Source organism: Polistes canadensis, unplaced genomic scaffold, assembly GCF_001313835.1.
Source record: "Polistes canadensis isolate GaletaPanama2010 unplaced genomic scaffold, ASM131383v1 scaffold_210, whole genome shotgun sequence".
NCBI classification, from domain to species: Eukaryota; Metazoa; Arthropoda; class Insecta; order Hymenoptera; family Vespidae; genus Polistes; species Polistes canadensis.
The window spans coordinates 68,456-92,454 of record NW_014569757.1 but is presented as its reverse complement, the minus strand read 5'-3'; the positions used below and the strand labels follow the sequence as shown (position 1 = coordinate 92,454).

Below are 23,999 nucleotides of genomic sequence, written 5' to 3'. Positions count from 1 at the left end.
TCTCTCTCTCTCTCTCTCTTCCTAATCTTAAAATGTGAGGAATTCACACGTATGCTACAGGATACATACCTTTTACTGACACATAATACTGGAAATAAAAAAAAAAAACTAAAAAAAAAATAAAAAGATTATAGATATCTATTATAATTTGCGAAAAATAATATATATATGTAATTCCGTTTATATATGACATAAACATCTTTGGACCAACTCTTGTTTGGTGTATCAAATCGTTACAAAAAAGTCTTGCTTCGTTCTAACGATAAGCCTCATCACGTTAGTTTTAATTAATCAGTTTTATCATAATATATATATATACTCGATTTCAAATTGAGTCTCTTTGTTTTGAGCCACATTCTATATTACTTGTCCGGTTTATATATACGTATATTCTTTCTTTGATTTATCCTTAAATACATCAGCGTTATTTTATTTATTTTGTTTTTAGCTAATTGTATGAAAACATTAGCTCTCATAGGATAATAATCCTTGATGATTTTGTTTTTTCTCCCATTGTTATTGTTCATAGATAAATTCGGTACGCAACTTCTTTTCTATCTTTCTATTATTGTAAATCTACTGTACTTTTACGTAGGCGTGTTATTTGCATTTAAAGAATGTGAAGTTTTACTTTTCTTTTTTTCTTTTCTTTTTTTTTATTTCTTTTCTTCTTTTTTTTGCTTCTTTTTTTTATTGAATAAATATAACTTTTCTATATCGATAACAACTACGCGAGAGATAGATAAAGTATAGAAATTATTGCGATACGTTTAGGAGGAATAAAAAAGAAAAAAAGCATAAATTTTTATGCGTAATCCTTTAAACGGCTATTCTAAGTGCATCGAACATTGAAAAGTTATTTGTAAACAATATTACATTAGACAGATAGATAAGAGAGATAATTAGTCTTTAAAAAGGTACTAGACAAAGTATAAGAAAAAATCAAATCACATACTATATATTTTACTAGTTTTTTCATTACTTTTTTTTTTCTCTTTTTTTGTTCACAAACTTACGCACGCTCGTATGCGTTTGTTAATGTTTTAATATATTTAAACATACATTTACGTAACTACATCACACATATATGCGCACATATACATGTATGCATTTATTTTTTAATTCTTAATCTTTTTTTTCTTCCTTGTTAAAGTTCCTTATATTCAATTTTTTTTTTTTACTGTATAGATTTTTCTCTTTTTTTTTTTTTTTTTTTTACTTGCGTTTCCCGTCTTCGAATTTTTATCCACATTTCTTGCACCCAAATAAAATTATAAAACAAAAAATAATAATAATAACGGCAAACTTATTGCAAGGTAAAGGGTTATTATAAGAGAAAATTAAAAGAAAAGAAAGAAACAAACAAAACCATGCGTAAAAACTAGGATTGAGAGGTGAGAGGAGGGGTCCAATCATCTCGACATATCATTAATTGCTCAATGATAGGAAGCATTGTTTGATTCTAGCATTTATAATATTTCTTTTGTAAACTTGTATCGAATGTATCTGTAGAATTATATACGTCTCATGTAAATTCTGATTTATCAATTTTAACAGTCCTATTAAATCGAATATTGGAATAAGCACATATAGAATATTTCTGTATTATTAACTCATATTTTTTTTTTTCTTTTTCAGACATAATCATAAAAAACCCTTTCGATATTTTCTGTTTATTTTTGTTATTTTTGTTTTTATTGTTGCCGTATCTTTCTTCTAGAAAAAGCAATAAATTATTGCCCCTATTTCGTTATTTCCCTTGGCTTCGACATAATACTCACATGCGTACAAACAGTACTGTAATCGTTACTATTCTTAATTAATCATTATCATTATTATTATTAAGTATAGCTTAAAATGGAGTGATTAGAAGTTCAAGAACAAGGGCATGCTTCAGAGGAAGGAGAGTCAATATTGACATAATGATTGTATGTATGTATGTACTTACGTAATTACTACGATTCAATAAACAAATAAAAAATATGTTGAACTGCTTACAATATTTCTTATTATATTTTTAATAAATATATGTGCCGATCTGATTTTCAGTAGCAATATTTTTCATAATCCTTCTATGATAATTTTGATATTTGATATTAGAATGAATTTTATTCATTTTTAGCGAAAAAAGATTTTAAAAGGGGTTTTTGGTTTTTTATTATTTATTTATTTATTTTTTTTTTTTTTTTAGTTTTTTCTCCTTTTTTCTTTTAGATGGGCTGGTCAATGAAACTCAACCTTGATGCTACTGAAAACATCATGAAACTATTTTAACATGCCTTACGCGCACAGAGATACAAACTTTCTATTATTTTTTATTAGCGATAACACACGTAAATATGAAAAATCTAATCTTGTGATTGTGACTTAATTAATGATATATGCAAAATACATTGTGTGTGTATTTTTTTTTTTTTTTTTTATTGAAAACTATAATTTCATTGAAACCTAAATTAATTTATTTCAAGTTTTACAGTAAGACGTAACACTAAATTTAAACATATAGTTAGTATTAAAAAATCGCAAAAGAAATAATGTATAACTAAATGAACAACCTAATATATGAGCAGTGATTAGTATATTAATATTGACACAAATTCTTTCTCGTTACAGATAAATTACGTAAGGAGAAAGGAGCGGAAAATGATAAATTAAAAAATTAGTAGTATCATGGACCAACCCAGGCATATTGATTATGAATATTTTATAAATATATTGTATCTTTTTGAGTAAATAGTAGATAAACATATTACTACTCGAAAATAATAGTCAATTGTGTTTTAATTGACGTAAAACTTATTTTTGCTACTTTCATATAAGAAGCAATGAAATAATTAAATAATATGACACGCATGGTATCGTAATTTTCAAATAATCGGGTACCAAATATTCTTCCGCTGATGTTTTAAAGATCCATCATTTCATTATATACGAAACCGTTAAACATATACTGTTGTTGCTGTTCAAAAGGGAATCCATTAATTTGAATGAAATTAAATTATTGATAAATTCATCTAGTTGTTTAAAAGAACGTGGCAAGACTTGCTGTAATCGAAAAAAAGAAAATTAAACAAAGAAATCATATCCCGAGCATAACTGCAAGAAGTTATATACATTTTCTGCATACAACAATGAAATTAGCCCTTGCCCTTGTTCCATGTCACATAATGGTAAAAGGTAACGAGATTAGAGTTTGGAAAATAGAAGGGCAAAGAGGACCAGGAGGGGACATTTGAATAATTATTAATATATAATATTATAATAATAATAACAATAATGATGAGGTGTTCTAAACAGTGCTAGGACTAGTGCTAGAGGGTCCTGTGAGGAATCTGGGTGGATGGGTATAGGCTAAGGAGGGGTTAGTGCGGGGGTGGAGGTTCCGTAGATTGGTTTCTTCCATCTACAGCCCTAACTGGCTTTCTACGTGAAGGACCTGTAACACCAACCGGACCCACTCCACCTCTCATATATGCAGGTGCTGGGCTTGCTATGGGTTCTCTGATGGTCCCAGTACCGGTATTCCTAATTGGTGGAGGCAGTGGCTGCTGCAGTACCTATTTAATAACATTATTATCTAAAATTCGTATTTTATAAGTTCATTAATCAATATCGAAAGTAAATTAATAATCATTTTAGATTTTTTTAATGTATCTATATATATACTCGCTTTAAATAACCAGACATCTGAAACTACAATATATATTCTTCTAATCATTAATTACATATTGTTTACATCAGCACAATCTTTATTTTATTAATAAATAAATAAAACATTTTCGAAAATTAAATTCCAGAATTTCTATCCATATACTTAAGGAGGACTTACCAGTGGTTGGGGTAGTACAGTATGCATCAACGTTTGAACCATAGGTTGATTCTGCGACGTGATACTAGTAGAATTTGTAGATAATGCTTGAGTTTGCAGACCTGTTCCTACTACACTACCAGTTGCAGCTTGGACAATGTGCGATTGTTGTTGTGGCTGCACAGGCGGTGGCGTTACATGTTTACTTGATGTCTGATCTCGTTTTGTTTCTTGAGTTACATTTAATTTTTTCGTGGAAATCGTGGAAGCATTTGGTGTCTCAGGACTTGTCGTGGCAGTAGTTGCACTTGATATCGGGGTCTGTGCAATAGACAGTTGTTGCTGTAGCAAATCTGGCAATGTTTGCGAAAGCGTCCCAAGCGTAATTTCACGTACGAAGAGGCTTCTGTTTGCACTCTCGCGTTCAATATTTTGCAATTGCGAATCAGATAGTGTAGTTGCAATGCATCTGTACAAATTAAACAGATATATATATGAAATTCTGAAAAAAACTACAAAGAAAGTATAAAAAGAAAATAATTTATAGCAATTACCTAGGCAACAAAAACATTGAGTTCTGTGAGTTGGTAGATGAAACAACAGATGAGTTGGCCGCATTGGTTGCATTATTGTTACTACTTGTACTGCTTGCCACTACACTGGCCATAGTAGTAGAGTGACCACCACTTGTACCACCACCTCCACTAACTGTACCAATAACCTGTGTCTGTCTCCTGGGCAACCGTTCCAGCTGTTGCCTAGCAGCCTAAAATTTACATGATATTAACATTAAAGATATTATCATTAACACAATTATTATCCAAATAAAGCAATTACAAATTTTACATATTTTATATTTCACTAATCAATATTAACGTATTTTTGTGCGGTGAAAAATGTTTCCGCTCAAGTGCACAGATAATATATAGATATTTTTCTGACGTACTCTTATTTGATTGTTTACATCATTTTAACTTGTTTTGATTGACTCGAAGTACGCGTATTAACACATTGCACGTCGATTGCGCGTTAATAACAGATTCTACCCTATAATTTTGTACAAACGTTTTTTTATCAAACCAAATATTTTTGAAAATGTAGAAAATCATTGAAATATTTTATGTTGAATTTCTATTCTCAGTAAACAGCCAATATAACTTCTAAAACTCAAACATTCAGTAGATAAAATTTAGTCGCCCCACAATGTGTTCAGTTTGTTTGCAAAATTGATAACTAATATATTTCTGCGTACTTTTTAATCAATAAAAAATACGTGTTTCATATAAATATTTTATAATTTCAAAATATTTTAACTAATTAGCTTTTCTCTTAACACTTTCTCCTAACACTTCGCTCAACTAAGCATTTATATTGTTAAAAGTGACATTGATGTGACTTCACATTGTAAATTTTAGGCGGCAAAATACAAATAATTTGAAACCTTAAATTAGATATTTGTTTACATTGAAATTAAATGATAAAATGTAAATACACTACAACATTAATATATATTAGATACATTATTATATTTGTTGAGCGAAGTATCTGTTCAATAAAGTGTTAATTATTATTTTCGATTTATTTAATTATCACTATATTCAACTTAAATTAACTAATATGCTTATAAAAAGAAAGAAAAAAACAATTTTTATCGAACATAAAAACTATCGCAAAGATATATCACTAAAGAGACATAAGCTCAGGAAACTATACATACTCTAACTTGCTGCCGTTCCAATTGTAACTGCATTTGCAACTGTTGTAGCTGAGATGGTGCAGAAGAACTCTGTCCAGTTCCACTACCAGTTCGACGAACTCCCGACAGTTGCGATAACAATTCTGCTATTGGATCTATACCCTCTCGACTACTTGGACTTAAGCCCCCAGACGAACTGAAATGCATGTTGGACCTGAAGGTCCAATGACATTCCAATGAACATTATCTACAATAGGATGACAATGTGCCTTAACACTGAAAGATTATTAAGCCTTAGTGATAAAGGTCACGAAAATTCCTACAAAAGTACTTTCATCGTTTATAGTCTTACGTTGAAATAGGGTTCCCAACAGGACACTTTTACCATTATATTCGTATTATAAAATCTTTCTTAAAAAACATTTTTATTATTGTTGTTAAAAATCTACGAAATTTATTTTATTGTATTGGAACACGTTCTAGTATCTTTGAACATAAACCTTTGAAATATAGACAAAATATAAACTTTAGATAGGATAGTAAACAGTATCGTTATACAAGAGAAAATTATTTCGACCATAGATAATTGGACGTTCTATTCATAAATAAAAAAGATTTCACAACCACTAAAGGTTAATAGTATCATATTTTATGAAAAATCATGCTGATAGAGGAGAAACATAATGCAGAAAGATGTTCTCCTGTTCACAAATCTTAAGTGTTAAAAATAATTCAACAATTGTATAATCATCCCTTATTATTAAAGACGGTATTTTTGTATACCTGCGCGGACGTTGCCCTCCTACACCTCTAGTTGGGTGTGGTATTCGTCTAACTCCATGTCGATTTGTAGCTGGCTCATCCAAAAGAGAAATGAGATCTCTTGGCCCACTACGATGTTCTAATGTCAAATGACCAGCAAAATCATCTGTTACATTATTTGGATCACCACCTGGTAAGGCTGCACAAACTGGACAAACCTAAGACACAGAATATATCAAAGATATTAAAAGAATAGTCTTAAAACAATCTTATTGTTTCTACAGTACAAAATATTTTTATTATAAAAAATCAATATTTCTTAAAATATACGCACAATTTCAAATGAAGCGTCTGAATGATCTGCAGCAACGTGTTCTTGCAAAGTAGCTTCTGTAAAACCCATTCTTGTGCAATAAGGACAAGTTAAAGATTGAGGTTGCTCTACACTGACACCTTCCCCACCGTAATATAAGTCTGCAAAATAATAATTATATTAAAATGCAGTCACTATTTATTTTACTATTTATTATATAAAAAATTAGTCACTAACCAAAATCAGATCTTGTAAGAATGCACTGCATAGGATGATCGGTAAGGTGGCGTGTAGTACTTGCACCACCTTCATAGCAGGTAGCACATAAATCATAATCGTAGCATACGAGGCACTTATATCTGCGACCCCGAAAATTACCCTTTAAGCAGGAGTCACAGCTTACCCCTGTAATGAAATTAATACAAAATTAAAAATATTTATATTTATAAAAAAGAAATATAAAAAAGAACATATGCAAATATAAATATAAATACTAATTATGCAATTACTCTTTAGAACTTTAATTTTTCTATGCATCATGATATACTATAAAAAGTAAATAGATACATATATACATATATATAATAGATACGATATAAAAAAGACATGATAATATCAATGTTATTTATATATCATGTATATGTGCATCTATACAAGAACATCTTATTATGCAAAAGTTATTATGATCCAAATCTTCATACTAAGAACATCAAAGTCAAAATTTTATTCAAAGTCATTATCTACAAAAATTACGTTAGTAAATGTAAATAAGTATATATACTTATATATATGTATAACTTATATATATATATATATAAGTAAATTATTCAATATATTTGTAACAAATATTATGTCATTGAGACACGATTAACAAAGACCATTAACAAAACTTCTCTAAGCTAGTATCAATAGATAAAAGATCTAACATATAGATAAATGTCGGAAAAAAGAAGAAATAATGTCAATATGTTTGAAAAGAGTAAAATTATCTGTCTTCAAGAATGAATGAGGGGATGAGCGAGGGGATAAAAGAGACTAAGAATAAAAACTGATCTGAAAGTAATCAGTTGGTAATACATTCTGACAACTTATCATTTGTCATTAAGCATCAATTAATGATCGTTTTAAATTGGAAAACATGAATAATATTGCCCATATTAAAAAGAATACGATTTAATAGGTAAAAAAGTGTAATTTAAATTGGCAAAAATTCGAGTGAATTTTCGTGTCAGTGCTGCCATCTGGCACTGACATTAGGACGATCCGTCTTGAGCTCAAAGAGAAACGTTTCAGAGAAACATTTAACATGAAAAAAAATCATCTTATTATCCCTGAATGCGATATAAATTCATCATGAATATTTATTATGCCATCAGATATGAAAATCTTGTCTACTATTATTATATTAGATTGGATGCACGAGGAGGACCAAGCTGACTTGCTAGTCAGAAGGTAGCACACACGTACATACCTTCATGTCGACTCATTTTCCGTTTAAAATTTCATATACGTCGACAGCGCGGGGTTTCGCGATCGCACGACTTATAAAACACGATCACCGGTCGCCACTACGTCAGCTCGTTACGTCGTTCAGTTCGTTAAATGCGACGAGGAAAACATCAATCGTCAAACAAAAATTTTTCGTTAGAATTTCCAGCGTAAAACCTAACCCAACTAGGCTACCGTGACGTCACACTAGCCTACGCTCCCGGAGAACATTACGGGCACGGCCTCTCTTTCTGCACATGCGGCGTTGCCACGATTAATGTTATCAGCGCGCGAAAAATACAATTTAAAATAATGATATATTCTCTAAAAATAATAATTACAAATTTTTACAATATTTACTAAACAATATTGCAATAATATTCTTATCTTTTATAAATTCTCTATATTTATAATTACCATTGTTTAAATTCATTACTTTTCAAATTATAGATAGTGATATCATCGCGAAAAAAATTGACCAATCGCTAGTTAAAGAATTTCATAAACTTTATTCAAATGATTTTGATGTCAAAATTAATATATACTATATATATACACGCATATATATATTTATATAATTAATCTTTTATTAAAACTGTGTGTAAATTGTAATTATAATAAATTAAGTTTATTATAACCTAAAAAAAATAATTAAATTAATCGTTTGTATTATTTTGGTTTCTTATTCTAACGAATGAAATGATGCTTCGTGTCGGCCTTTAAGATGTTACTCCAATATAATGTAATCCCAAATTATCTTCTCGAATGGTCGTCTAGTATTTTATTCTATGTCGAGAACCGGCAATCTAGCAATCTCACGACATTTTCCGAAAGTCAGGTTCGTTCTTATTCGTATTCTTTCGTAGTCGATCGCTGAATCCCGGACCATTCTCGCGAATCGTTGAATTTATGCACTTGTTGTGAACAATGGCAACAGTATTGGGACGTGTTATCGTTTACGGTGGAAAGGGTGCACTGGGTTCTGTTTGTGTTTCCCAATTTAAATCAAAGAATTGGGTAAGCATACAAATATTTCAATACAATATTATAATTCGAAAAAAAAATAAAATAATAAAAAAGTAAATAAATCATAAAGTAATCAGAAGTATATTAAACATATTTCGAATAATTTCAAATAAAAGATAAAAAATAATGTAATTAATATTATCTTTTACTTTTTCTTTTTCTTTTTCTTTTTCTTTTTCTTTTTCTTTTTATGAAAATGTTTAAATGTATAGGAGTTTAATAAGTAATTTGTTTTTGATTTTGCCAAATATTAATCGAAATCTTGATTTAAACTGATTTATTGATAAGAAAACAATTTCGCGGGAAATTGAAATTTTATTAACATATCTAAATAATACCGTAAGAAAAAGAATTTCAATGATTTCATTTTTTTTCCTCTGAAGTATTTGTTATTTTCCACTTCTTTTTTTTATATATATATATATATATATATATATATATAATAAGTTTATGGCACGTAACATACTACTTATAAAAACATGAAGGAAAGTTACGCAAGGACACAGAATTATGTTAAAGGATAACCTTGTTTACGGAGGCTAATATACATTTCCTTTTCACGGAGAATGACTTGTTGCAATATTGTAATAAAAAAAATATTCGAAAGCTTATAAAAGACATCGTTAAATTTTATTTCCAAGGATATCATTTAATGAATTATGTTTTCTATAGATAAATATAATATTAAAGAAACACTTGCGAAATAAATAATCACTTTTCTAATTGTAGACATTTATTTATTAATCAAATTTATTCTCGAAATTCTAAAACATTTGAAGTAAGCTTTGAAAATTCTTTTTTTTTTTATGATATCCTTTTTCTAATGGATGAAACTTACGTATATTGATAAGATACGCAACACGTACCTGTGCACGTTATCTTATAGATCGGAACAATTCCTTTCGTGTAAATGTATATGTATAAGACAGTATATTTTCCATATGTTTTATATTTTATATATAATATTTAATATTATTACTTAACAATAATTATATTATTTATAATATAAAATACTATTTAAATATATACTAATATATGTTAATAACAATTGTTATAATTTGTTTAAATAAAATAAATTAGAACCATCTTATTTTTTGCTATTTACCTGATTTTTTTGTATTTAATTTATTTTATATTAAATTGTTTAATTATAAAAAATATAAAAATATATAATAAATAAATAATAAAATTTTTCAGTGGGTTGGATCTATTGATATGAAACCGAATGAAGATGCAGATGCTAACATTGTTCTAAAAGCTACTAGAAACTGGGAGGAGCAGGTGAATTTAAAAAAAATCTAATTTTAATTTTATTATTAATTATTTATATGAAATAATGATATTAATATAGTTTCCATATATATTATTTAGGAAAGTGATATCCTATCAGAACTGAAAAAGATTTTGAATGAAGAAAAAGTGGATGGGGTAATTTGCGTAGCCGGTGGATGGGCTGGAGGAAATGCTTCTAGTTCAGATTTTATCAAAAATAATGATCTTATGTGGAAACAAAGTGTTTGGAGCTCAGCTATTGCGGCTGAAATTGCATCCCATTATTTGAAGACAGGAGGATTTCTTGCATTGACTGGTGCTAAAGCTGCATTAGAAGGAACCCCAGGTTTTTAAAGAATCCTTTAAATAGAATTCCTGCTGATCTTTTTAACAAATAACTGAGAAAATCCCATTATGTAAATATTTAGGTATGATTGGTTACGGGATGGCTAAGGCAGCAGTCCATCAATTGACCAAATCCTTAGCTTCTAAGGATAGTGGTTTACCTGAAGATTCTATTGTTTCCGCTATTTTACCTGTTACTTTGGACACTCCAATGAATAGAAAGTGGATGCCTAAGGCTGACAAAAGTACATGGACACCTCTTGAATTTGTATCAGAGTATGTATAACATATATAATAAAAATATTGTAACATGTACATATTTTATATATATTAATACATTAATAAATATATTTTTTTATCATTAATAGCTTGTTTTGGAAATGGTCTCAAAATAAAGATCGTCCTGCCAATGGTAGTCTTCTTCAGCTGATTACTAAAGACAACAAGACAACATTGGTAGAATCTTAAAAATAAAAATGAGATTCTGGAAAAAGATTAATGGGAACAAAAATCTCTGAAAGCATTTAAGACAATAAATAATTAATCATTATAAAAAATAAAAAATATTCTATATCTCGACATAATTTCTGTGAATATCCAAGTATATTATATTGTTAGAATATATTGTTAAATGTTGTCTGTTTCATTAATATTTCTTTTAATTTCTACATAGTTTTACTCCTATAACCATTCCACAATGATAAAATTATTTTTATTTGTACAGACAAATATTATTGTAAATAATTATAATTCTTATTATACATATGTTTAATGATTAAAATGCATTCCTATATAAAGATCGTGACTGTATTATCCTTTCTCTTTCACTCTTATTTGTGGTATATTAATTTAAATAAGCCGGAAATAAGTATTATTCTTTTTAAAAATATAGTACTATTATTTTTTTATTTGTTTTCGATGAAAAATGTAAATATTACTGTATTGATTTTTAAATAATAAATAAAATTCTAGCATACGTAGCTATTTTTCGCCAGACTAAATAAGCGCCTGGATAGCTCAGTCGGTAGAGCATCAGACTTTTAATCTGAGGGTCCAGGGTTCGAGTCCCTGTTCGGGCGAATTTTTTTTTCTCGTTACATAAATATGTTTTCCAATGAAATGAATAGAATTTTCTTTTCTTTTATTTTTAAAAATATTTTTATACCTTATTAAAATTATTAATATTTTCAAATATCTTTTCTTTCACATGAGAGTTTAATTAACATTTAATAAAACAATTGAACAGTAAATTTTTTTATACAAAAAATATACATATGTGAAATAAATCTTACGAAGTACAAATCTTCACTTATATTAATTTATTACGATTTTCTTAAATAAAATTTTTTTTATCAATTTTAAATTTAATAACTTAAAAAAAACAAATTGTACTTAATTTAAATGATAAAATACAATGTTGTGTCTTAAACAATTTAATAAAAACTATTATTATAACATACGCATAATCTTTAATAAAATAAATAATATATATATTTTCCATAAAAAAGAAAACTTTTTCCTCGTAATAATCAAGTAAATTGGTTACATATTTCAAAACAAGATTTCTCTCTCTCTCCTATTAATGTATTAAGATAATTTAATGAGCAATACATAGGTGAATATTGAATATTATAATATTTTTATTATTATTATTTACATGAAAACAGTTTCCATTAATAATGCACTAGCAAGTATACATAGAATTACTTATTTGTTTGTAGGAGGTCATCTAACATCTTCTTTTCAGCTGAAAAGAGAAAAATAAATACAGTTAATAATATCAATATATCAAGTATAGATTATACACAAATTGTATGTTAGAAAGCACTTTTTAAAATGACAATTTATTTTGTTCTAATAAAATTATACATTTTTAAATATAAATCATTATAATTAGTTATGTAAAATAATAAAGAAAAATTACCTTCTAATTTTATCGCTCTTTCAACTGCTTCTCTTGCTTCTCGTGCTGGTCTCTCTCTTTCTTCTTTCTCTCTACGAGCATTTTCTATTTTACTAAATTTACGTTGAAAATAAGCTCCATATAATATACCCACAGTAAGAAATGTCCATCGTGAAAACTGAATATAACATTAAATTCACAGATATTAAAACTCTTCTTTTATTCAATATATATTTAAATATATAAGGTTGTATATTATACAAATAAATTGTTAAAAAAATTCAGATAAGATTAAGATCAATGCAATAGTAATCCCTTTAAGATATATATTTTTTTTTTTAGATGAATCTATTTTATTAACAAAATATGAGATTATTCTTTATATCTTCTACTTGTTCATAATTAATTGTTATTTACAATGAAAAACATATAGATGTCAATTAGAAAGAGATAAATTCAAATCGATATTGCATAGAACTATTAAAAACAATTATATAAAGGTTAGAAAACAAATGACGTATGAATTTCGAACTAACTGTAAACAATGAAGTATTAATTTCAAATAATAATGTATTGTTGTTTAATTTTTCAATCATAAAATAAAAGTTATATAATAAAATACAATTTTGGAATGGAAATTAATTTTATCAATTAATACGTAATAAGAAAATAAATTGTAATATGTTACTATATTAAGATATATATTTATTAATCGCATACAATGTATGTTAACAGAGCATATTAATATTATTTTCATATACCTTTATTAAAGGAGATACCCGAACGGGTCTTGGATTAAGTTCCACAGAGGACGACATTTTGTTACTGACGTCTGTCTTACAATATTTCTGTACTATCCTCGAATACTTCCTACTCTATCAGCAAGTAACTACTAGTAATATTAAACCATTCCTATGTAACCGCGTAAATATCCAACCATTGCTAATATTTACAAATCTAATGCTTTGAAGCGGAAGCACAGAAGCACACCATCAGAAAGTTACTAGATTTTAACTTATCGTTGACCTCAGCAGTAATCGATACTAAACTATTGGTTACAATGGACTTTTTTTTGTCTGGTTTAATTATAAATTAATTAATATCAGATAAGTACTTGTATTTAGAGTTTTATTATCATTAATTATTTCTTATATTTTCGGTTAGAACGTTGTATCTTGTTAAAGTACATCTTGTAAGTATAAAAACAAATAAAAAGTTATCTCTACTAATTTCGATGAACTTTCAATTCAAATATCAGTGATACCAACAATTAAACTTTTAATTGTATCCTATTTTAGCTTATATTTTTGTGATATACATTTTGTCAATAATACGAACAATTTTAATGGAATGTGAAAAAAATTGATTTATTGAATAAAATATTTGTATGAGAGACTATATATACTTTAGAAATATTAGTCTATGTATCATTTGATATTACTTATAAATACGAAGTATATTATACACTAAAAAGATTCTCCTAAATGAAATATTGATATTCCTTGACCATGTGACCATTAATCGAATAAATATTTCTTATTAACAAATCAGATCAGTAAAAAATAAAAACCCTACAGTTCCCTGCGTGAAAACTAACAGTAAATACTTTTGTAGTAGATGTTTATTTCAATTTCAATAGTTCTTAGATTTAAATTAAACATTAAGAGTATTTGATAAAATAATGTATAGAAAAGATGATTGATTGAAAGTTCTAATAATATTATCTATATTTTTGTGATTTATTTCTATTTAGAAATTTAATTGTTTGGTTATAGTGCGTTTATTTATTAAATATGTCACCAATACAGGAAAATTTAAGAGATTCGAGCGGAGATTCCGGTACGTACTTCAATTTTAAGAATTTGATTAGAACTAATAAATAAAATTTATGTTTACACAATAATTGTTGATATAAATAAATATGTTCTATATGTTAATTTATTGATATATAATACTAAATCTGTTCTCAGATTATTATTTTGCATATACGTTTACTTTTATAACTTACTAAAATAAAATATTACTGTATAATGAACACTACTGAATATAATTGTAATTGTTGTAATAGGATCAGATTCCGACAACGCTTCTGTATCATCAAGATCAAGTGTAAGGTCAGCTAGATCCGATGCAAGTAGAAGGTCAGATGTAAGCAAGAGATCGGATGAAAGTAGAAGGTCAGATGTGAGCAGGAGGTCGGATGCAAGTAGAAAATCTAATGCAAGTAGAAAGTCGGATGTGAGTATAAGATCTGATGCGAGTAAGAGATCAGATAGAAGTAGAAGATCAGATGTAAGCAGAAAATCAGATGATAGCAGGAAATCAGATGCAAGCAGAAAATCAGATGAAAGCAGAAAGTCAGATGGAAGCAGAAAATCAGATGCAAGCAGAAAATCAGATGGAAGTAGAAAATCAGATGGAAGCAGAAARTCAGATGGAAGTAGAAAATCAGACGGAAGCAGAAAATCAGATGGAAGTAGAAAATCAGACGGAAGCAGAAAATCAGATGGAAGTAGAAAATCAGAAGGAAGCAGAAAGTCTGAAGAAAGTAGAAAATCGGAAGAAAGTAGAAAGTCTGATGAAGAAAATGAGTCGAAGATGTTAGATTCGAGAAAGTCTCAAAGCCCTAAGGAAGATAGAAGTGATAATGAATCTGATAAATCTTTTATTGCAGCTGGTCAGTAAAACACATATTTATGTTAAATGTATATGTTTCTATTTGTCATATTGATTTATCTCTCTTGTCTTTTTTAGGTAACGAAGAAAGTGCAAAATCTGATGACAGTGATTTAGAAGAATCTAAAAAACGCAAATCTAATGAATCAGAAGAAACAAAAACTACGAAAAAGCATAAAGTTGTAATAGGTTCAGATTCTGAAAATGAAGATGTAGAAAAAGATAAAGATGATGGCGTAGCTCCAACAGCAGATGCTTTGTTTGGTGATGCAAGTGATATTAGTACAGATGATGAGAAAGAAAAAAGAGAAACTGGAAATAAAGAAAAACGTGATAGTCGAAGTAGAAGTCGAAGTAAAAGCCGTAGCCGAAGTAGGAGTAGAAGTCTTAGCAGAGGAAGATCTGATAGTGGTGGGGAAGGACCAAGTCATCAACCTGTTATCGAAGATGTATGATTACAAACTTATTTCATTGAATATTCTTTACGATCACAGACATATATATATACTATGTAATATTATTTTGTAATTGTCATAAGCTATATTTTATACATTCTTATTGCAGGATGAGAAAGATAAAGAAGATGAACCAGAACCACCACCAGAAACGAGGATCGATGTGGAAATTCCTAAAATATCAACAGATTTAGGAAGAGAAATACATTTTGTCAAGCTTCCTAATTTCTTATCAGTAGAAACTAGACCATTTGATCATGACACTTATGAAGATGAGATTGACGAGGAAGAAACTTTAGATGAGGAAGGTAGAGCACGATTAAAACTCAAAGTTGAAAATACAATAAGATGGAAAGAAGTATTCAATGATAGTGGAAGAGTTGCGCATGAAAGTAATGCTAGGTTTGTTAAATGGTCAGATGGCAGTATGTCATTGCATTTGGGGTCTGAAATATTTGATGTATATAAGCAGCCCCTACAAGGTGATCATAATCACCTTTACATTCGACAAGGTACTGGCCTACAAGGACAAGCAGTGTTTAGGACAAAATTAACTTTCCGTCCTCATTCAACTGAGTCCTTTACACATAGAAAAATGACTATGTCCTTGGCAGACAGATCACAAAAAACGTCTGGTATTAAAGTTCTTTCTCAAGTGGGAATGAATCCAGATCAAAATAGATATGAAATGATTAAGGTTAGGATAAAATGTTTTCATTTTTATTTTTTATGTTAATTTATCGTTAATTTTGTTTTATATATCTCGATATAAATAATAAATAATTAATTATAAATTTCACACAGAAAGAAGAGGAGAAATTAAGAATGGCCATGCGTGTTCAGAGTAAGACGAAAAAATCTGCCAGTGGAGGTCGAAGCACATTAAGAGCTTCGACCGGATATGGTGTCGATGCTTATCACGATGACGCTTCTGAAGATGAAGGGGCTATTTCACTTGCAGCTATTAAAAATAAATATAAAAAGGGAGCTGCTGCTACTTCTAAAGGTATATATCTTTTTAATATATTTTGTGCATTATATTACAATGTGTGTATATTTTAATAAATATTGTAATTTTTTCTTTTGCTAGCTGCATCGAATATTTATTCTTCCGACGAAGAAGGTTCGGACTTTGAAACTATGAGGCCGAAGAAAAATATTAAAGGGAAAGTACTTAAAGATTCTGATGATGAATCTAATTCCGAGAGTGCTTCAGTAAGCGGTGGAGAAGATGATAATCAAGCTGATAATACTAGCGACTAAATGAATTTTGTTATTATTGGCAAATATTAAAATAATGTTATACACACATGTATATTTAATAACTATTAATTCAAATTCTCTTGACAAATTCAATATTATTAGTTTCACTATTTTACAGCTTTTATAATTCCTTTTCTATTATCATGAACACATTATTAATGGAATACATGAATCAGCATGTTTTAATCTTTTAAATGTGGAACGTAAGTAAGTTAGCTATTTTACATTTTTTAAATCTACATTTGTCTACACAGCAGGAAAATTTTATATGCGTTAAACTATTACTGTGTGTAAATAATATATATTAAATTAATAGTATTTCTTTTTTATTTGCTTTATAGATCGTTAATGATTCAAATAATTATTTAAAAATAATCTATTGATCTGAATAGTTTTCTGAAAGTTTTTTTGTAAATAAATTTTCAAGTGTACATATAGATAAGTGATATTGAGAGTATGGTAATAATGACAATTACGATAGTGATAATAAACAGTTTTGTTTAGTTATGAAACATTTGCATAATTTAAAAAAATGGAATTTATAATATATATATATATTCTTCTTAAATGTATGAGAACTGAAATAAGATTAATTTAAAAGTATACCATCAACAATGTGTGAAAATATTAAACATCAGATAAACAGATAAGATTAATATGAAAATATCGATAATGACTATTAAGTACTTATTTCTTATCTTTACTCGATAGATGGAGCAGAGTCCTGTATTAAAAGAACCTGTCTAACTTAGGGTTTACAATCTAGAGTATTGACTTCCCTTTCCAACAGTTTAATGTACGAAGATAAGCTCCGCGAAACTTTAATTCTAGACAGTGCTCGACAGTTAGGAAAATGGCGTTCCCCTGGGTGGTAATTTCATTTGCGTTTTCTTTGCTATTGACTCCGTTCCTTATGTTTTTACTTGCTATTATATTTCTGGCATCAATCGGCAAATCACTCGGTGTTCGAAGAATATATATAAAACTATTATTAGCACTTTTTGAGGTAAGTCAACTAGTAAAAATAGAGGAATCATGTTTTAAATAGTAAGTTTCTAACGTGAGCCAATTTGAATCTTGAAACTTGACTAATTTTATATCGAGTTTTATGTTAACAATATCGAACTACTACAGTGTTCGATCAAAGATAATTATCTTATTATGTCACGCGACTCTTTTTTTTTTCTTACTAAGGTTATGTTTGTTTTTTTGTCTCTCATGATTCTTCAGCAAGAAATCATGCAATACGTATGGAAGCGGGTTTTTCTCTTTTCGTTAACCTTGAATATAAATAAATTTAATGATACTCTCCCATAATAATGATGTACATTCTTTCAAGTGATCTTAGATATAACGTCATGTTTAACCTAAAAATAATTATAACATGATTTATACATTTACCTCAATTAAAAGAATTTCAAACATACACTGTGTATTAATATTAAAATATTTTTAAAAATATTATTTATTTAGATAATACATCGATATATTTAAATGTTACAATTTTATTTATATCTAAATCAATCAAATCTGCATCATGAACATATAATTTAATATTGTTTTAAATATCGCGCTATTTAACTGTTAAAATACAATTAATTATATTATAAAGATAAATGTTGAAAATAATTTAATTATGATAATTTGAAGAGCTAATAAAGTATTCATATTATTGTTAATGGATGCACTACATTTTAGTTAAAAATGCATTAGTTTATATTTTTACGAGTATATAATTAATAATTTTTGTTTAATTAATTTTTTATAAATGATAATTCTTTACCTTCAATTATCACCGTTTGTAAAAATATTTTGCACGCAATCATGTCTATATGTAATTTCATTTGCATATCTAAATGTTTCGCAGTTTATACTGATTGCAAGAAAAACTTTTTTAGAAAACGTACATAAAATTTAACATATCGAAAAATTTATGATCTAAAATAATAAATTGATTTTAATTATATCGAAATAATCACACATTAAATATCTTATTATTTTTAATTTAATAATAATCATGTCTTTTATTATCTTGATATGTAATACTGTTATCACACACGCACACACAGTACTACTAGTACTGTTTAATTAATTCTTGACTAACGCTTATCATCTGTATTTTTTATTTTCTCTAACAAATACTCCATATATTAGTGCTTTTGTTTTTTAAAATCTTATTTTAAATTGCATATATATTAATAAACAAGAAATCGTTTGGTTTAGTCATTTTCTTATTCTAGTAAGTTTCGATATCTCTTATGAAATCACATCGCGTGTTTCAACTATTGAAAGATTTATTTTTTATTCGTAATGATAGACTTTGATTTCAAGAAGACGCGATTACCTTGAATATTTATTTAAGTTAACTTTGTTTTTTTCTTTATCCATTTGGTAGACATTTATTTATGATATATAAAAGAAAGAAAAAATATATTTCAATAATAAAAAATGCAGAATACCATTTGGTTAGTTTGATTTAAATAACAAATACATTTACTTATAGTTAAATGTTATATTCGTATTTGGAGAAATATTTACATGTATTTTACCAATGTAAATAGGCACATTGATTGAATTGTAAAAACAATGTTTGTTTATAGGAAAACAGTTCTATACAAAATTTGTTGTTGGTAAAGAACTACGTATATATGTATATAAGTATACTAAATTTATATACTTATAATTAATATACTCCACTGAAGCATGTAAAAGGAACGCGCTGTTTTTAAAAAGAGATGACTAAATGGCAATGTCCAATTTTTAAGCGGGACCTAATCGTCTTTTATTAATTGTCTCCTTTTTTAAGATGAATTATAATAATATTCTAATGATAAATAATAAGAGTAAAGAAAAGAAAAGAAAAGGAAAAAAAAATAAAGGGATAAAAAGTGATAAAGCTTGTCTCAAGGCTAATTTCTTCTTTTTTTTTCTTTTTTTCTTTTTTTTCTTGTTTTTTTTTAATCTATTGATAAGCATTATTGTGCCAATCAACTGAGTATGTTTATAAGATAATGATACAAATTACAAAAATTTGGTTGTTTATTTCTTTCATGGAAAATGATAATATGTAGATTGATTAAATTTCATTTATTACACGCCTTAGAGAATTTGTATTTTTGATTCACGCTTCAAAGTAAAATCCAATGTATCATATTTCATAGTTTACCTATCTGCATTACCACGTGATGAACAAAGGTTAATTTGAAATATAACGGTAATACTGTTCGTGGGTTTATTTAAATGGCTATAGCTTATACCGTATAGGTGTGCAAACATGATTTTCCTTTGGTGTTAAATCACATAGAGAAGTTTGATAAAAAAAAACTAAATAAGAAAATTAGCAAATACTTTTTTTCAAATCGTAATTAAATTTTTGTTCCGATTATTATAATATTTATTTTATTTATTAATATCTATTTGTTGTTAGATACTTCGACTCCTTTTTACTTGTCTCTTTTTCACATTTTATTATTTTTATTAATATCTGATATAACAAATATACAAACAAATAATTATTGTTGTAATTGTGATTTCAGTTCGGTAGACAAAATATAGAAAAAGAAAGAAATAAAAATAATACCTCGGAGGAAGAAGATGAATATGAATCTATTTCAAGAAATATGAAGAAAAAATTGGACAAACATTCTGTGGACAAGGAATGTCAAATGCAAAATGGAGTTGTTAGTAATAATCAAGTCATAGCTAGATCAACTGATTTGATTTTATTACCAGAACCAGAGATGCAAAATAATAAGAATCATACAGATGAATATACAAATGAGAAAATTGAAGAAATTTCAAAGAATATAGATAGTAGTAAGGAGGTAAATTGCTTTCCTTTTTTATTATTATTATTATTATTATATTTACACGATAAACAATTAAAATAAAAAATAAGAGTTGCAATGTATAACATAAGAAAATATTTATATATATTTAGAATACTCTTATACGACGCAATTCTTTTGAAACTCTCAAAAAAGCATTTGAACCAGCGATTTGCTTAGATTACATCAGAGCCGGAGTAGAAGCCATTATCGAAGATGAAGTAACTTCACGTTTTGAAGCGGAAGAACTAAAGGTAAACTCTTTATCTTTTCTTTTCTTTTTTTAATATTTTCTTATACCTATACAAAATTAAAAATGATAATTCTCATATCTATGACCTATTGCATATCTATCATTTCCTTATATTTTCAGAATTGGAATCTTCTCACACGAACAAATAGGCATTACGAGTTTATATCTTGGAAATTAACAGTAATATGGATGTTTGGATTTTTTATGCGATATTGTTTTCTTCTACCTTTGAGAATACTTATCTGTTGCATAGGAGTAAGTTCAATATATTTAATATTTTCATTCCTTATAATATTTATGATAACATATAAAAGAAATAATGTATATATTTCAGAAAAAATTGATCTAAAATACTGTATATATTTTTAATCTAAGCAATATTATCGCTATTATTACAGGTATGAAATGATGACATTTCAATTGTGTATAAATTTATATAATGAAATTATAATTATGAATTCTCTTTCTCTTTTTCTCTATATTATTTTATTATAGATCGAGTATTAGATTTTTATATCAAAGTGTTCAATTTATACGATTGCATACATTATAATTTTTTAAACGTTTTTGCTATATGCATATCAAAGATTGAACTTCACTAATAATGAAGTTTCTTAGATACTATACTTTGTCCATGCAACATATTTCTTTGGATTCTTACCAAACAGATATTCAAAAGCGTTGGACAAATAACCAGACACTTCATATTATATTTAGATTCATGTTTCGATTTGGAGAAATGATCATAATAAACAATCTGGAGGTAGCTAAATCATACCTTCATTGTCAACATTTGTATCTTATGCATGCAAAGAAATTTTAATTAGGTAATATAACGTAATTAAATACATCGAATTGCAAATTTAAGAATAAATAGTAAATGTAATAATATAATCCAGAATATTGTCACTAAATATTTTCTTTATTAGTAATTAATATAAAATAATTGTTTTTTACTTATAATTTATGCATAAATGGCAACATATTATTATTATGATAATGAATAATTTGTCGTTGCCTATTTAGCATAATCATTATTTTTTTAACAAATTGTACAAGTTTGACTACTAGAAATTCCATTTGTGAGTACAAATCTTTTCAAGATATATCTAATTTACTTTGTCAAAGTCATTATAAATTCGTAAGTGTTACAGGTAACAGTATCCTGTAACTTTGCTTTACAGGTAGTATCTACACAGCAACTATTCAGAGGGATTCATCGTTTCTCAGGTGCAAAGCTTGTGGTTTACAGGTGATGTGGCTGACATTGTGCACAGCAGTAGTGGGCTACGTTCCAGAGGGTAGCTTCAAACGATGGCTGAACTACAAAGTCTCCATAATGTGCTTTGCCGTATTATCCAGTGCTTTATCTTCAGTCATTACATACCACCATCCAGAAAATCGACCAGTCAGAGGCATTTGTGTTGCTAATCACACGTCTCCTATTGATGTACTTGTACTTATGTGTGATAATTGCTATTCCTTGGTACGTTTAATCATTCATTATATGCTCATTTTATTTGTATAGACTTTTAGTTCATATAAATAATATATTAATAATATTTATTAAATTATGTATTGATCATATTGAATTCATTTAAAATTGTTTAGATACATATGTTAAGATACATTAGTTCTTTTGTAACAATTGTTTTATGTTTTTGTTCATTTACTTTGATAATTGATTTTTCTTTTTTAAATGTTATAATCAATTATTATAATATAATTAGTTTTATTATTAATTAATCTAACTAATAGATAGGTCAGAGGCATGGTGGATTCTTGGGTATTTTACAAAGAGCGCTTGCTCGTGCTTCTCCGCATATATGGTTTGAACGTTCCGAAGTTAAAGATAGAGAAGCAGTTACAAGAAGGTAAAACAATAATATATACATACTTCCATTACTTTTTATAATTTTTCTTATTATAATCTAATTAATTTTATGCTATGTTACATTATATTTAGATTAAAAGAACACGTATCAGATCCCACAAATCCACCAATATTAATCTTTCCTGAAGGAACATGTATTAATAACACTTCCGTTATGCAATTCAAAAAAGGTAGTTTTGAAGTAGGTGGGGTCATTTATCCCGTTGCGATCAAGGTAATGCATAAATTTATTTATATGTATGTGCGTGTACTCATAGCCATTCTTGGAAATGTTAAATATTTTTATCATGAATTTTCTTTTTTATATAGTACGATCCACGATTTGGTGATGCATTTTGGAATAGCAGTCGTTTTTCAATGTTACAATACTTGTATATGATGATGTCTAGTTGGGCTATAGTTTGCGAGGTTTGGTATTTACCTCCAATGTATAGAAATGAAGGGGAAACTGGCATCGATTTTGCGAATAGAGTAAAATCAGTTATAGCAAGACAAGGTGGACTTGTTGATTTACAATGGTAAAATAAAATTAAAATTACAATTAAAATAAGAATTAATTTTTAATTGTAGAAGAAAAAAATTATAGTTTACAGATAAAAATATATGTTTTTATTTTATTATCAGGGACGGTCAACTTAAAAGAATGAAACCAAAGAAAGAATGGAGGGAAAAACAACAAGAAGAATTCAGTAAACGCTTTAAAGTTGAATAAACATACATTCCTTCTAGTCACATCATTTCTTGCATAGCACGTGATAAACTTCATTGAATCAGATATTTTGTTATCTGCATTGTTGTTTCACCTACTTGTGTCATCTTTATGAATATTTATAACATCGTGCGCATAATTAATATTGTAAACGAACTTATTTGTATCTTCAAATATGGAATATTGCACTTTGGTTTACTGTATTGGATATGATATGTAGATTATCATCATAGAGCTTTATCAGAATACTAGTATCTCTAGAGTTGCTTGATATATATAATCTTCAATTACATCTGTTATATATATATA

General features: G+C 27.6%; 5 protein-coding genes and 1 non-coding gene across 7 annotated transcripts; 4 read left to right on the top strand and 2 right to left on the bottom strand.

The window, feature by feature from the left end:
• Nucleotides 1-2,423: 2,423 nt before the first annotated feature.
• On the bottom strand, nucleotides 2,424-8,303 carry LOC106789997 (E3 ubiquitin-protein ligase KCMF1-like). Its single transcript, XM_014754612.1, has 8 exons — nucleotides 8,051-8,303; nucleotides 6,817-6,984; nucleotides 6,601-6,740; nucleotides 6,288-6,484; nucleotides 5,526-5,718; nucleotides 4,363-4,574; nucleotides 3,830-4,277; nucleotides 2,424-3,557 (listed from the first exon to the last, which is right to left on the bottom strand). The coding sequence occupies exons 1-8, from the start codon at nucleotides 8,064-8,066 to the stop codon at nucleotides 3,363-3,365; spliced, it is 1,569 nt and encodes a 522-aa protein (XP_014610098.1). The 5' UTR covers nucleotides 8,067-8,303; the 3' UTR covers nucleotides 2,424-3,362.
• Nucleotides 8,304-8,755: 452 nt separating this feature from the next.
• Nucleotides 8,756-11,507, top strand: LOC106790032 (dihydropteridine reductase). The gene is made up of 5 exons (XM_014754672.1): nucleotides 8,756-9,084; nucleotides 10,291-10,374; nucleotides 10,465-10,711; nucleotides 10,794-10,986; nucleotides 11,079-11,507. Exons 1-5 carry the CDS (start codon nucleotides 8,995-8,997, stop codon nucleotides 11,176-11,178), a joined length of 714 nt encoding a protein of 237 aa, XP_014610158.1. The 5' UTR covers nucleotides 8,756-8,994; the 3' UTR covers nucleotides 11,179-11,507.
• Nucleotides 11,508-11,716: 209 nt separating this feature from the next.
• Trnak-uuu lies at nucleotides 11,717-11,789 on the top strand. Its single transcript has one exon. It is a non-coding gene; the product is annotated as a tRNA-Lys (tRNA).
• Nucleotides 11,790-12,166: 377 nt separating this feature from the next.
• Nucleotides 12,167-13,520, bottom strand: LOC106790033 (ATP synthase subunit e, mitochondrial-like). The gene is made up of 3 exons (XM_014754673.1): nucleotides 13,375-13,520; nucleotides 12,635-12,791; nucleotides 12,167-12,457 (listed from the first exon to the last, which is right to left on the bottom strand). The coding sequence occupies exons 1-3, from the start codon at nucleotides 13,429-13,431 to the stop codon at nucleotides 12,414-12,416; spliced, it is 258 nt and encodes an 85-aa protein (XP_014610159.1). The 5' UTR covers nucleotides 13,432-13,520; the 3' UTR covers nucleotides 12,167-12,413.
• A 511-nt stretch (nucleotides 13,521-14,031) lies between these two features.
• Nucleotides 14,032-17,100, top strand: LOC106790021 (another transcription unit protein). Of its 2 annotated transcripts, XM_014754659.1 has the most exons (7): nucleotides 14,032-14,211; nucleotides 14,389-14,452; nucleotides 14,682-15,290; nucleotides 15,368-15,738; nucleotides 15,854-16,441; nucleotides 16,549-16,750; nucleotides 16,835-17,100. In XM_014754659.1, the coding sequence occupies exons 2-7, from the start codon at nucleotides 14,407-14,409 to the stop codon at nucleotides 17,005-17,007; spliced, it is 1,989 nt and encodes a 662-aa protein (XP_014610145.1). In that variant the 5' UTR covers nucleotides 14,032-14,211; nucleotides 14,389-14,406; the 3' UTR covers nucleotides 17,008-17,100. The 2 variants fall into 2 exon arrangements, with proteins under 2 accessions (XP_014610145.1, XP_014610144.1); XM_014754658.1 differs by having other exon boundaries at nucleotides 14,032-14,452.
• A 669-nt stretch (nucleotides 17,101-17,769) lies between these two features.
• LOC106790022 (glycerol-3-phosphate acyltransferase 3-like) lies at nucleotides 17,770-23,984 on the top strand. The gene is made up of 9 exons (XM_014754661.1): nucleotides 17,770-18,013; nucleotides 20,544-20,831; nucleotides 20,948-21,088; nucleotides 21,208-21,342; nucleotides 22,340-22,573; nucleotides 22,846-22,961; nucleotides 23,054-23,195; nucleotides 23,291-23,499; nucleotides 23,606-23,984. Exons 1-9 carry the CDS (start codon nucleotides 17,861-17,863, stop codon nucleotides 23,691-23,693), a joined length of 1,506 nt encoding a protein of 501 aa, XP_014610147.1. The 5' UTR covers nucleotides 17,770-17,860; the 3' UTR covers nucleotides 23,694-23,984.
• Nucleotides 23,985-23,999: the final 15 nt, after the last annotated feature.

Coding starts and splice junctions, on each gene's coding strand:
- LOC106789997 (XM_014754612.1), bottom strand. Junction 6,741..6,816: donor TCTTACAAGATCTGATTTTG/GTTAGTGACTAA, acceptor ATTATTTTGCAG/ACTTATATTACGGTGGGGAA. Junction 4,575..5,525: donor TGGAACGGCAGCAAGTTAGA/GTATGTATAGTT, acceptor TGTAAATTTTAG/GCTGCTAGGCAACAGCTGGA.
- LOC106790032 (XM_014754672.1), top strand. CDS start 8,995: ATGGCAACAGTATTGGGACGTGTTATCGTTTACGGTGGAAAGGGTGCA. Junction 10,375..10,464: donor CTAGAAACTGGGAGGAGCAG/GTGAATTTAAAA, acceptor TATATTATTTAG/GAAAGTGATATCCTATCAGA. Junction 10,987..11,078: donor CCTCTTGAATTTGTATCAGA/GTATGTATAACA, acceptor TATCATTAATAG/CTTGTTTTGGAAATGGTCTC.
- LOC106790033 (XM_014754673.1), bottom strand. CDS start 13,431: ATGTCGTCCTCTGTGGAACTTAATCCAAGACCCGTTCGGGTATCTCCT. Junction 12,792..13,374: donor GGGTATCTCCTTTAATAAAG/GTATATGAAAAT, acceptor TGTTATATTCAG/TTTTCACGATGGACATTTCT. Junction 12,458..12,634: donor AAGAGCGATAAAATTAGAAG/GTAATTTTTCTT, acceptor TTCTCTTTTCAG/CTGAAAAGAAGATGTTAGAT.
- LOC106790022 (XM_014754661.1), top strand. CDS start 17,861: ATGGCGTTCCCCTGGGTGGTAATTTCATTTGCGTTTTCTTTGCTATTG. Junction 20,832..20,947: donor ATATAGATAGTAGTAAGGAG/GTAAATTGCTTT, acceptor ATATATATTTAG/AATACTCTTATACGACGCAA. Junction 22,962..23,053: donor AGAGAAGCAGTTACAAGAAG/GTAAAACAATAA, acceptor CATTATATTTAG/ATTAAAAGAACACGTATCAG.